Genomic DNA, 14,276 nt, shown 5'->3' on the forward strand with positions numbered 1-14,276 from the left:
GTGCGTCAGTCAATTCAGTTAATGTTAAAAAAAACAATAGAAGGTGCAGTTGTGCTACATTTCACACTTACTTTCATCTAAGGCCATAATGTTTCATTTATTTAAATGCCTGCTGCCATTGAGTCTTAGTCCCCTGCCCAGGGACTTAAGGTGAACGAGGTGACGTCAGTTCCTCAATGAGGTGGGAGGAGCCAAAGATTAATACCTGAGAGGCGGACTCAACAAGGAGCTAAAACTCGGGGTCATCACATAGGAGCTTAACTTCTTATCTACCTGGACTGCTGACACCGTCGAAGCTTAATTTTTCAGAGATGGTAAGTGATCTCAGCAGGGACAAAATACAACAAAATGATGGGTACCGGTATATAATGTTATGTGGATATATTACAGTAAGGTCTCTTTTGGGCTCCTCAGTGAATTTTTCCAGTGTTGCTTTATTTACTGCTGTTCACTGAAAAGTGAGAGAAAAATTCATTTTTATACAAACAGATTTGTTTTGTTTGTTTGTTCTTCCGGGGACTTACAAATTTAATTAATCAACATGTAAATTGCTTAATTTGTTATTTTTGAATTAGTTGATGAAGCATATCCCGTAAATCAGACAAAAAGGTGCATTTTAACGAAAACCAAAGCATTTATTTAGCCATTAATGTATACATTCATTTGTTAGTTACATTGTAATTTTGGTGAAAAAACTATGTGAGGTGCAGAGAAACATCAGAAATCAGTGTTTAACTTTGACCGTCTGGATTAATACAAGAATGGAGGAAAGTGGGGATTTTAACAGCTACGTACATATTTATGTGTTTGTTTTTTGTTATTATTGAAATTTTAAAAATGAGTTTTGTATAACTGCCCCCTTCAGGCACACTTAGGAACTACATACTCAAACTTTGTAGTACTTTAAAAACAGATGAATTTATTTTATTCATACATTAATTCACTTTCCTTGTAATGTTGGAAAAGACCCAAATGCAACTATTTGTGGCGTAAAGATACAGCAGTCCTACTAACCAAAACCCTATTACAGAGTCATTATAATATGAACAAGAGCGTTTACATCGGGGTTAGGGTAATTAATTGAGTAATTCCAGTAAACGCGAGTGATTGGTTGAGTGAAATCCGGATGAAACGTTGGACAAAAGAGGTGAAAAGAAAGCCTGACACATTTCAGTGTTATGCAAATAAAGACGGGCCTCGTCCTTCAGCTCCACTGGCTCAGCGGTGCAGAAAAGCCAGGTTTTCACAGACTCGACGATTTCTTTCAAAGCAGCACATCCACTGACTATTTTTCTTCAGCATCACCTGCACTGAAAGCCATGCTGACTCCCAGAACACCGCTTTCATCACGGCGCATGTGAGGTTTCAAGGTTTTTAGAAAAGAAAAAAAAAGGGTAGCATCGAAATGTGCTGCCAGGAGGCTATGAGAGAAGTTTGTTGGGTGATATTAATTACTTGTGAGTGCTTTAGACCTCAATTAACCCCACCCACTGTCTGAGAAGAGACAGACAGCGCAGATCAGTGCGCGCAGAGCTGCATCATGTGTGATATATTCGAACCTTGTAAATATCTAATGTAGATATGACGCCATTAAATAGTATACTATTTAAATAGTTTTCGTTCAAAAAAGCAACATTTTTAGGAATTTAATAAAAAGAAAAGGAAAAGAATTTTTTTCTAACAAGGACATGCAAGTTGAAAGTTTGTGATTTCTATTTGTTAGAGCAGGGCCGGATCAACTCAAAACAAGGCCCTAGGCAAAAATTAGCTTATGGTCCCCCCCATTATGTTTACAGTTCAAAATTGACTTGTTTGTAAGTAGTTGGTTGTTCATCCCAAATGTATTTAACAATCTACAAAACAATATCACAGAAATCACCCTTCTATGCAGCACATGGAGATAACAATGGATTTATTAACCCTTTAAAGCCGGTCAGAGCGGGCACGCTCCGTTTTGCGTAACTATTTTTAAATCCCTGTAAAACCGGAACCGCGTAAGTTAGCGCAATAATTTTTTTTGCATATGAAACCGGAGGAGTTGTACTTACATCTTATGCCATCAGCTTGTCCTAGGTCACGGTTTCCTTCTACATATAGCTTTGCAAATATTGCATAAAAAGTGCTTGCAGGAGTATCTCAAAAATAAAACTATGAAGACACTCAAAATAAATTTCCTGTTGTTGTAAACTATTTTTTGCAAAAAACTAAACAAAAACGATTTTCAATTTTTTTGTAGTTTATTGCACTTTTTTGCAATTTATGTAGTTACTATGGACTTAATGCATACATATTATTAAAATATGGGCTGTAACAGTTGTATTGATGTATAGCAACTTGAAATGCTCCCAAAAATGAATGGCACTACAGCATGTAAAGATATAAAGTAAGCTCTGGCGGCCTTGGTTCTATGGTAGGTCTTAAAGGGTTAAACACGTGTTCATTTGTTAAAATTAGCCCACTTTTGAATGAAACGGACAAGTTTCGGGAAAGTTAAAAAAATGGTAGTGAGACCTGCTGTGATGTATGATTTGGCATCAAAAAAATAATAGGTGGTCATGTAGTGCAGGAGTATGTCTGTGAAGGTTCTGAGTCACCCAGGTCATCGTAGTCTAAGAAGCTTGGAAAGAAAAGCGTCTGGACTTCTTTAGGTTTCCTTGAAGGCGTTTCAGACCAGCCACACACTCGGACAAAAACTGGTTTATCCCACAGACAAGACTCCTAAGCACAAACTTAACAACATAGTGTTTGCTGTACAGTGTAGCGAGAAATGCTCAGACCTCTACATTGGAGAGACCAAACAGCAATTTCATAAACGCATGGCACAACATGGAAGAGCCACCTCGACGGGACAAGGCTCGGCTGTCCACAAAGGTCACTCTTTCGATGATGCCAATGTTCACATTTTGGACCAAGACAGATGGTTTGAAAGAGGAGTGAAAGAAGCATCTATGTCTGCTGTGAATGACCATCTTTGAACACCAACGGTCTGGCATCAATAATCCAGTTTTGGGATCCTTCCCAGACGCTTTAACGCCCACTCACATCCTGGGCCGTTTGACCTCAGTAAATTACATGATAGGGTGGGGCCAGGTTTCACCATGGGTTCACCCTAAACCTTGGCTGATTGTGACCTAGACGAGTTTTCACACCTTGGATCGTGTGATTAGGCAAGAGGAACAATAGGGGCTCCATGACCCTCTTGGGGGCTCAAAATCTGAGACTCTCAACCAATTGCTCTTAGAACTGAAGAAGCTTCTCGGGTGAAACATCTTCAAAGAAACTTGACAAAGTCCAGTCGCTTTTCTTTCCAAGCTCATTAGACTAGTGCAGGAGTATTTACTATCTTTATTTTCACTAGATGCAGACATATTCAGCAAAATACTTCTTCAAATAATTTTTTTTAAAGAAATACTCATTAAAATTTACCAGCTGCTCTTTTTACCCTTGTTCTAACATCGGTGTCTGTGTGTTATAACAGTGTGGCACGCCTTTTCACTTGGAGGATGACAGCCGCTGCAGGAAGCGAAAAAGAGTCTGCTCTGTTCAGCCTGGATGCGCCCTTATCAAGGTAACGCTTGAGCTTACTGTCCGGGACACTGATCAGTAAAAGATCTGAGCATCTTTTCCAGCTGTGAAAATATCTAAATAAATAAAAAAGTGCAAAAAAAACCCCAATATAATAACTTCATTGCTTTATACTTTTAAAATATAGGATTCATTAATATTATTTACTTCCAACAGATGCAGATAATATGTGACCAGGCTTGCACGACAAAACACTCTTTATTTGATTATTATTCTTTTTAAAATTCCTTTTTATTCAACACTTGTTGTCACTTTAACCTTATTCACCCTTAATTCTAACATGGACCTGTTTGTGCTGTTGCAGTGCGGCAAGAATTTTTACTTGGAGGACAATACCCGCTGCAGGAAGAGGAAAAGAGTATCCTCTTGTCAGGAAACCACTGGAGCTGGCTGTAACAAGGTAATAGCTGCTCTTACTGACTGAGACAGAGTGGGCATTCTAAATTCAGATAAATCTGGAAAAATAAACACCCATGTGGTCTTAGAATAGAAACAAATAAAACAAAGTCATTAAATTTGACACAATCTGCTCTTCGCTTCTTCCAGGTCCAGGATTTCATCCCAGAGGCCAAAGCTTCCAGTTGTCCTGACCTCCATCAGGTCATCACTGTAACACAACTGAGCACTGCTGCTCTGACACCTGCGCAGACCCAAGGATTCGCTGAGCCATCGACTACTTCTCCTGTCCAGGATCTATTTCCCACTCCTCAGGCCTCTCCCACTGAGCTGAGCCCCGGTGGTGTCCTGGAGCAGAGGGAGACACCTCTGTTGATCCATGGATACACCGTAGAAGAGTATCAGAAGATCTACCACTCTGTAGTGGATGATATGCTCAAGTAAGTTGATTTTTATTAAAATAATTAAAAATCTGTCTCATAGATACTTTACCCAATTTAAATAGAAAATAAGAATAATGGGAAATTCCTCTTTATTTTTTGTGAAAAATTAACTAAGACAAATTCTCTCATATTTTTTTCAAATCTGAAACAATAAATTTGTGTGTGTTCCTGTCTTACAGATATAAAAATGGGCGGCCCCGGCCATATACTGTTCAGCTTGGCCGTATCATAAAACAGCGCCTCTGGGAGAAACTTAACTGTCCACAAATTAGTTTACAAGAGGGTGATAGTGGACTACTGATGGTCAGTGAATTACATGAAGACGAAGTTTATCCTCCTCTTATAGAAGTGGACATCTCACATGAACCGGATCCCCGGGAGCCTTCTCGGGGGAAAAAAGCAAAACATTGCTAAATACAAACATGTAGCAAAAAATCAAACTGTAAATATTGATCAAAAGACTCAAAAAGACTGAACTCAGCTGTAAATATTAAACAGACACAGGCTTGACCTTGATGCAAGAAAAAACTCTGGCACAAAACTGAACTGCGACCTCTGACATCGAGTTACATCTCAGTCTCCACCTACAGCAGCAAACTCCACATTCTGCCTCATGCATCCTGAACTTTAAGTGAACCCAGCCTTCCATCAACATCTTTCAGGAGCCAACCACAGCCTCAGTTTTTGCCACTTCCATCCAGCAGCCTCCGAAGCCTGACCCAAAACCTGCGGCTTCTCCCAGTGCACAATTTCCACCTTTGTCTGCAGCCGCAGTTGATTACAGCAGCTTTATGCCACCAGCTCAGACTCAAGCCTTAAATGGCAGCATCCAGCGTGAACCCTGATTCTTGCAGTCTTTTCCAACAATCCTCAGTCTCCGCCAGCAGCTGCTGCCTGAAGGCTAAAACATCTGCCTGAAGATTCAGATAGTCTGTCGCAGCATCACAAACTATTTCAGATCCCTGTCCTCCACTTTCAACCTCCAGGTGTAACTACAAGCTTCTGTGCCATCTGAAGCTTGAGAAAGTGTCTGCAGCATCTATACATTGTGCAGTTTCACCTGTAGCCTTTAGAAGGATTTTTTTTTAATGATGTTCCCTCTCCCTCAATGTAAAGGCTCTGAAAGCAAACAACACTCTCCTCTGACCGTCAGCCTGCATCCCACATCCACTGAGTGTGAGATAACTTTTAAATGACGACAGCGTGTTTAAGGTTTTACCTCGACATGATGAATATGTAATGTGTTTTCACTTTTTTTCTGATATGATGATTGGATGTTTTTAACCAAACATCAAGCTGCTACCTGGGCTCCCCACATCACTGAGCAGACTTGAAGTCTGGGGACCAGAATTGCAGCTCGAGGAAGTGGACAACCTGCTGTGTAGCTCAGCAGACATATGTACAGTCTCTGGGGGAAAATCACTGCTCTGGGAAGCACTCACTCTGCAACCTGTAGTGATAATCAGCATAATCATCTCCACTTTCTTGAGATGTTTTTTTTTTATGTGGAAAATGTATTTTGCAAATAAAACAATGCGTGTGAAAAAGAGTTGTAGTTGATTTTCTTTTCTTTCTAGTGCATCAGGTTCAAATATTGTTTGCATAAGACTACACACTATGTACACCTAAACTGACATGGACGGGCATATTTTTTTCCAACTAAAGTCAGAAAAGGATTTTTGATTTTCTTATATTATATTGAAAATATGTTATGTTCTTGTGTTGTATTATTAGTCGGGATTTAGTCGAGTTTTATTCTAGTTTTTGTTTCATCTCTGTCTCCTGATTTATGAGTCTTTTTCTTGTCCTCATTGTTTTACTTTTAGTTACACCCATGCTCTCATCTCCCTTATCGGTTCTCATGTGTTTTATGTCCGTGTCAAGCTTGTGTTGTTATGTCTATGTCTCAGTGTTTCCTGTTTTATTTTGAAGAGTCTGGTGTTTCCATGTTCATTGTGTTTTGTTTTGCTTCGCCTGTGGTGTTAATCCCAATCAGTTGTTTCCCCATGTGTTTCCACTTCCCCTGATCACCTCCTATGTGTATTTAGTCTGTGTATTTTCATTCAGTCTTTGTCAGGTCATCCGTTTTCCTCCCTCCATGTTACTTCAGGTTTAAATTCTTTCATGGTTCATGTTTCCTATTCATAGTTCCTCGCATGCACCTGTTCAGAATCATGTTTGTGTAACTTTTGTCAGGTTTTAGTTTTAGTTCTCGCCCCCTGTTCACCTTGCTTCGTTTTTGTATTCATGTTTTTTCAGCCTAATAAACGGCTCGCCTTTTGTATAAACTCAGTTCCGTCTCCTTCCGTGTCTGAACCTGGGTTCTCCTTCTCACTCTCACACAGTCAGCTTCATCCAGACTGTGACAGGATCTGGGTTTAAAACAAACTTAATGAATTAACAACCACATTATAATAACAAAGACTACAGTCAGAGATCACGTCTCACACTGAAAACTCTTGTGCTTCTACGTTCTCCTCCCTTTGCCTCCCTCTATCATCTGTGTGGGTGTGCTTGGCATTACTTCTTCTGGCACCGGTTAGCTCACTTGCAGCTCATTACCACTTACCAACAGTATTTAACTCCAACTCTTCTCTCATTGCTTGTTGCTCCTTTAGTATTGCAGTGAAACTCAGGCTGCCCTTTGATGTTACGCTTCTGCAACTCTGTGAAGCTGTGCTTACCTGCCGTGCCCTCCTTCGTGCTAGATGGCTCCCTGACATGCTAGTCTGACGGCTCTTGCACTTGATGAAACACACCTGCAAAAACCAAGAGAAAAACTGTCAACTGGAAACAATTCTGAAAAATTCTACTTGTTTTGGACCTTCAGAGAATTGGCCTGTGCAAACGTGCAAAAGAACAATTCTTCATTCCAAGCTTTGAATATTAAGGCTAACCTTAACTCGTGTATTTACCTGATTGTTCCTATTAAAGAATGGTGAATTATTTCAGTGTGCCCTGCCAGTGAGTTCTTGCTAAGCCATGATAAAGTCTGTGGGTCTTGCAGAGTTACTGGTAGCTTGATATTTTTTAATCTCTGCCTGCTCGCTCCTCATTTGGTAAAACATTCTCGGCCCGTGTCCACCTGCCTATGGCATTAATTTAGGAGGGCATTTTAATTATACCTCCTAACCAAAACTGCAGCAATTAGTCCAAAGAAATTTAATTAGAAACAATATTGATTATTGATGAGGGGGCCTTGTCTTGCATATAGTAACCACAGTATTTGCTGAGTCTTGGTCTATTTGGTAAATGAAAGAGATCAGATTTCAAAAACTTGCATTCTGGAGTTACTCACCTGGTTATTTCCTGCAATCAACAGCCAGGAGTGAAAACAGTCATTAGTAGCAGCTCTACTCTTGTCACCAATTTGCCACACCCTGCATGCACCCCAGAGTCTATGCAGCTCTCATTTTCAACATGCAGCGAGGATAAGCCACTATGTGCCTGCAGCCTCCAACAACCAAAATAATAACAATAAAAAAATAATCTGATATCTATGTAAATATCAACCTCCTGTGAGTATCATTTAAAGCCCACACTGAGGCAAACAGTGTGAGCCTGTCTTTCACATTTCAGTTGGGGACTTGATGGATTTACAATTCATATTCTCAGTCAACCTTGAATGTGAATTATGAAGCCTGAGACTCACTTCGGAGCTGCTCAGAGGGTAAATACTGATCATCATAATGCAACTTAGAACAAAGCATTAATCACTGTAGCTGTTTTTATTGATGTGCTGTAAACTTGGCTTAAACAGCAATAGATGCAGGATTAAAACACTTAAAAAAAAAAAAAAAACTTACTCATATTTTATGATTTTGATGTTTTAGTAATGCATTTTAATTCTTGTTGAACTTGATTTATTAAAGTGCTGGGCAAATAAAAAGGTTTCTGAGGGACAACATTTCTCTAAAATATGACTGCAGACGAGCCAACGATCGATGCTCCAGCACACCTCTCCTCCTTCACAGGAGTCACCCGTATATTGACATCATATTCGAGGATCACATGATAGCAAAGCTTCCTCCTATGAACACTCACTTACTCAAATCTATACATTCATTAGTCTCTTTTCTCTCTGGTCTTGTAGAAATCAATCTGTGGAAAAAGGATTATAAGCCTTTTCCTGCCCCAGCCTTATTTGGCACCAGCTCCCGAGATCTAGCCCAGTTGATCATGTCACCTTATTCTCTACATGGCAGAAAAGCACATGAGGAAAAAGTAGACTAATCTCCTCTTTTTTTTCTCACCACCATTAGATATCAGTCATTCCAGGGTCCCAACCTCTATCACACCTGGGAGATTGGATTGGTTCCCCCCTGCAGTGGACACTGTGGCTGAGAATCAGATATACCTATGAGTTTCTTGCACACCAGATTGCTAGTGCGGTAAGCCAAGAGGCCATAGCAATGATTGTCGCACTCGCGAATGCAAAGACAGGGATATTTTCATGCTCCATCCATCTGGTGTAGCATTTTCATGTTTTCTGATGAGCTGACAGCCCAAAGAAAGCTGTTAGTCATCACAGCGCGGCATTGTCTTTTGTGCCCAAGACAGACCATGTTGTGCTTGATTAAAGTCATCAAGGCCTCAGAGCAAATCTATTTGTTGACTTAGAACAAACTGATAAACATGTTGATTGTACTCCCTCAATTAAACAGCTCTCAGTAATGTCACGACCGACTGCCTGAGTGAGTACGCAGACTACTGATTTTTTTCTCTTCCACGAGGCTTCTTTCAAAAACAAACCTTTAGCTCCCGCTGTTTGAGAAATGAGTGTGAAGCTTTACAGCAAAAGGATGTTTGGAACAAATCATGTGTGAAGACGCACTGTTCACCTGACTCCTGCAGGTGATGACAAAAGCAAGGCTGTGCGCACCAAACCTCATTATTTTGTTGAACAAGAACAAATAAAATGAGTGTTTCGTTTTAAAGACACGCCTGACTTTAGAACGACCCACAGTTGTACGGCAAAAATGACCGTGTGAAAATAATGAGACAATGTGAAACTGCTTTTTAACTAATCATTTAATGTTCAATCCCAACTTTATTAATTCACTCGTAGCTTGATGTCAGCGTAATTAAATGTCCAAAGCAGGCAGCTGTGTTTAGCAGACAAGCTCTAAAAACTCATGGAGAATATATTAGACTTATTTCTAATAAATATTACTAAAAATGAATGCAAATGCTGCTTTGTAGCATTTTAGCAGCTCTCTGTTAAAAATATACATTAACTGTGTTGTGACTTGTATATTTATATACTGCACTTGGTCACTTTTCTGTGAACACGTGGGTTTACACTTGGAGGAAGAGGAGATACAATCATGGTCCGGGCAGGCCTTCCCTCTTCTCAACTCAACTGATTAACACTCCAAAATTACCACACTCCTCAGCGACAGGAGCACTTACAAGGTCTCGAGGCGAGACCCCACAGCAGCTACAAGAAGAAAGTAATTCATTGTCTATAACATCTTGAAAACCTGAGGCAGGGGAAGCCATATCAATACCCCAACAATGCTACACCCTGTATATATGGACCTCCCAAGAATCATTTCACTAGCTGAGCCTACGTCCTCATTTTGACAGCATTTTAATAGGTAAAGGTGAATGCTTGGACATGAATTGAGCTGCGGTTTGGGGAAGGCCTCAAAGGGGACTGGCGACAGCTCCCGGGCCTGGCAGATCCCCATGTACTAAATAGAAGTGAAGAAGTCAAAGAATTGAAAACAAGGAGGGAGGGTGGGGCACGTAGACGAGAATGAACAGCTTGCAGAACTAGGGGAACCTATATAGATGAGAACCTATATAGATGAGAACCGGAAGCAGCTTGTTTTTGGAGGCGTGGTCCTGCTCCTGAAATTCTGATACATAATCTCCAAAAAGAAGGAGTCCCTTTCTGACCCACTGTTACCAGTATAAACTCATCTGCTGACTCCAGGTTAAACCATGCAGTCATGTGATGTTTTTTTTTTCACTTTTTAGGTATCAAGGCAATCAAGGCAGTGGATGCTGTCAGGAAACCACAACAGCAAGACAGCTCCTCAAACCACCTTCACCCCTGTTTAGGTTTGCACCCTGTCGGACCTCTGCCTTACCATCCCATATTTCAGATACAATGAGGGTGTCTACTGGTAAAAACATGCATGTGCCATGGGCTACTGATTGTCACCAACACAGCCAACCTTTAAGCGAAGGAAGTGGAAAGTAAAGCTCTAGGCTCTTTGATAGGGACAAGACTTGGGTTCAGATATGTCAGCGTCGCCTGGGTTAAAATCAGAACCCAAGAGGTCAAGTCCTTCACTTGATGTTTTTCCACTGAGTGGATAAAAACATCAAGTTCACCACAGAGGATACAAAGGAAAAGGTTACCATTTCTGGAATGTGCTGTGTTCATTTATATAGGGTGGAAGCCTCAACAATGAAGTTTACCTGAAATCCACACACAGAGACTGATGCCAGCTCTTTCACTCCCGGCACCCAGTGGAACACAAACAATTAAAGAAATGTCAGATAACAACCAGGGAGAAAAATACCAACAGACAAAACAACATTACAGATTTGTTAGAGAAACTCAGAAGAATTTTCTCCAAGCATGACATTTCAGTGCACTTCAAACCCAGCAACACCCTCAAACAAAAACTGTTTCATCCCAAGGACAAAGCATCCAAACAAAAGCTCAACAAGCTCGTATACGGTGCAGTGCAGTGAGGAGAGCTCTGACCTCTTAACAGGAGATACCAAACATCCACTCCACAAAATATGGCACAACACAGATGAGCAGGACAAGACTGAGCTGTACATCTACAGCAAAGGACAAAGGTCGCTCTTTTGATGATGCCAAAGTTCACATTTTGGGCTGAGAAGGAAGTCTGTTGGAGAGAAGAGTAAAAGAGGCCATCTATGCTCGCTGTGAACGACTATCGTTGAGCAGAAATGTGGGCTTACGACACCGGCTATCAGCTACCTACAACACAGTCAGAGAGCCCCAGACATTTCAACCCCCATTCACAGCTTGTGTCATGTAACCTCATTAGCTCATATAATGCTGGGGAGGAGCAATGTCTCACAGTGGTTTAACCTGTCAGGCCCAGTGGTGGCAATAACCGCCTTTTTTACACCTCAGCTCACATCACAACTCACTAAGGGTTTATTATCTGGGACTTTCCACCAGTTGTTATAGAACAGAAGATGCGTCTTTGATGAAAACCTAAAAAGGTCCAGCTGCCTTATTTCCGAGTTCGCGAAATCACCTGGATAACCATGAACGTGCACACAGAACTAATCTCTAAGTTAAACTAATATTTCAAAGGCACACTGCAGGGAAGCTTATTGATACAAGTAATTAAATATTAAGGAAAATGATTGAAAAACATGACTTTACAGCATTGATCAACAATTTCTTACAAATAACCAAACATTTACCTTTCATCCATCATATCTTGACTGTGACATCAATAATTCAGCAATTTGTGTAAAAACTGGAACTTTGAATTATTCTCCTGAGCCGAGTTATTATTTATGTGAATTTTCACAGTTGACTTAATTTTTTCAATTGTGATTCTGAGACCAACTTAATGAAAAATAACAGAACTTACAAAGGTAACAGATTTTAACAAGTGCTGATTTACATTACATGAGATGTGGCATTTGTATGCTTAAACAAGCACCTCTCCCCCCTCCATAGAGCCATCACCACCTTCAAACACTTCACCTACAACACCCCCCTCCTCACCCCACACAAAGGAGGATTTCACACCACCTCCTCCCACCACAACTCTTCATATTCATGAAGCAGATGTGAGGAAGCAGTTTAAGAGTCTGAATGCTCAAAAGCTCCCGGCCCAGACGGTGTGTCTCCTGCCACCCTCAGACACTGTGCAAACGAGCTGGCCCCAGTGTTTTCTGGCATTTTCAACTCCTCACTGCAGGCATGTCATGTGCCTGCCTGCTTCAAGTCCTCTACCATAATCCCTGTCCCCAAGAAACCTAGGATCACTGGACTAAATGACTACAGACCCGTGGCTCTGACATCTGTGGTCATGAAGTCATTTGAGCGCCTGGTTCCCTCCTATCTCAAGACCCTCACGGCCCCCCTCCTGGACCCCCTGCAGTTTGCATACAGAGCCAACAGGTCTGTAGATGACGCCATCAACATGGCCCTACACTTCATCCTGCAGCATCTGGACTCCCCAGGAACCTACGCCAGGATCCTGTTTGTGGACTTCAGCTCTGCCTTCAACACCATCCTTCCAGACCATCTCCGAGGCAAGCTTTCCCAGATGAATGTGCCTGATCCCATCTGCCGGTGGATCACTGACTTCCTGACGGACAGGAAGCAGCATGTGAGGCTGAGAAAGAATGTCTCGGACTCCCGGACCATCAGCACCGGCTCCCCTCAGGGCTGTGTTCTTTCTCCTCTGCTCTTCTCCCTGTACACCAACTGCTGCACCTCCACCCACCAGTCTGTCAAGCTAATCAAGTTTGCAGATGACAAACAGAGACTGCAGCGTGTTGTGCGCTCTGCTGAGAAGGTGATTGGCTGCAGACTCCCATCTCTGCAGGACCTGTACACCTCCAGGACACTGGGGCGTGCAGCTCGGATCTCAGCTGACCCTTCTCACCCTGGACACAGTCTGTTTGACCTGCTCCCCTCAGGCAGGAGGCTCCGGTCCATTCGCACCAGAACCTCTCGCCATAAGAACAGTTTCTTCCCCTCTGCTGTCGGACACATGAACAATAACCGTATGACTGTTCCCACCACTAACACATGACCCTACGCTGTGTTCACTGCATCATTCCATGTTTGGCACTGATCACCACCTGCACTCATGTATATATCATATATATATCTATCTACTTAGCACTTTTAATTCTTATTCTTATTTTTATTTTCATGTCTATTTAAGCGTAATTTATGACAGTATGTTTGCACTGAAGCACCGCAGCAATTTCCTAATGTTGTAAACCTGCTCAACATTTGGCAATAAAACCCTTTCTGATTCTGATTCTGATTCTGAAACTGCCTTCAGTTTAGAAGACTGTGTGATCAGAAGTTTGATGCAAACATCCAGAAAGCGTCAGTCATCATAAAATGCTGCAATAAATGGGCAACCTGCAGTATTCAATGGGAGAAACCTAATAATTATGAATTGCAATAGTCAAGCCTAGAAATAATAAATACATGAACTAATTTTTCAGCATCACTCTGAGACTGTTTCTAATTTTAGAGATATAAGCATTGAAGGACATATCCTGGTCGAAAATGTGTGGCCAGCATCTGGTTAGACACCATGTTATGGATGTGTAGCTTATGTATGACCACCAGTTTGCTATACTGGTTTAAAAAGCACAGCTAAAGCCAGTCTAAATGGCTGGGTCTGGGCACATTTATGACTTACATATAACACAACACTCCTTATGAACTAGCTTAAGATTCACTTAATCTCACTGAGGGGTGATGTGCACATTTTCAGGTTAAATAAATCTCTCATTTACAAACATCTTCTTGATTTTGCTCCAGATTTTCGGTCTGGTTTATTCTTTCTGCTTTAATTATTCTTGAAATGTGTCTCAAACGGCACCAGATTCCCTTTGTGGAACACTGAGTTGATTGGGGATAATATAGTGAGGCATACACATGTGCACATAAAAGTCCTGCCTGCAATCCACACTGCTTATCGGGGTAATATCAGTGCAATGAAATCCAAAGAACTCTCTGCAGATCTGTGTGGTTACACTGTGGTGAGGCAGAGATCAGACCAAGGGTAGAAAATCATTTCTAAAGGTTTGAGTGTTCTGGGGAGAATATGGTCTAAATATTTATGAAATGGAAGACATTTGAAACCATCT

General features: G+C 41.3%; 1 protein-coding gene across 1 annotated transcript; it reads left to right on the forward strand.

The window, feature by feature from the left end:
• Window positions 1-211: 211 nt before the first annotated feature.
• LOC146668800 (uncharacterized) lies at window positions 212-6,712 on the forward strand. The gene is made up of 5 exons (XM_085408757.1): window positions 212-314; window positions 3,479-3,568; window positions 3,890-3,985; window positions 4,132-4,421; window positions 4,604-6,712. Exons 1-5 carry the CDS (start codon window positions 312-314, stop codon window positions 4,836-4,838), a joined length of 714 nt encoding a protein of 237 aa, XP_085264883.1. The 5' UTR covers window positions 212-311; the 3' UTR covers window positions 4,839-6,712.
• The last annotated feature ends 7,564 nt before the right edge of the window (window positions 6,713-14,276 follow it).

Source organism: Rhamphochromis longiceps, linkage group LG6, assembly GCF_057381845.1.
Source record: "Rhamphochromis longiceps isolate RC_006_pf linkage group LG6, R_longiceps_female_GT1.1, whole genome shotgun sequence".
NCBI classification, from domain to species: Eukaryota; Metazoa; Chordata; class Actinopteri; order Cichliformes; family Cichlidae; genus Rhamphochromis; species Rhamphochromis longiceps.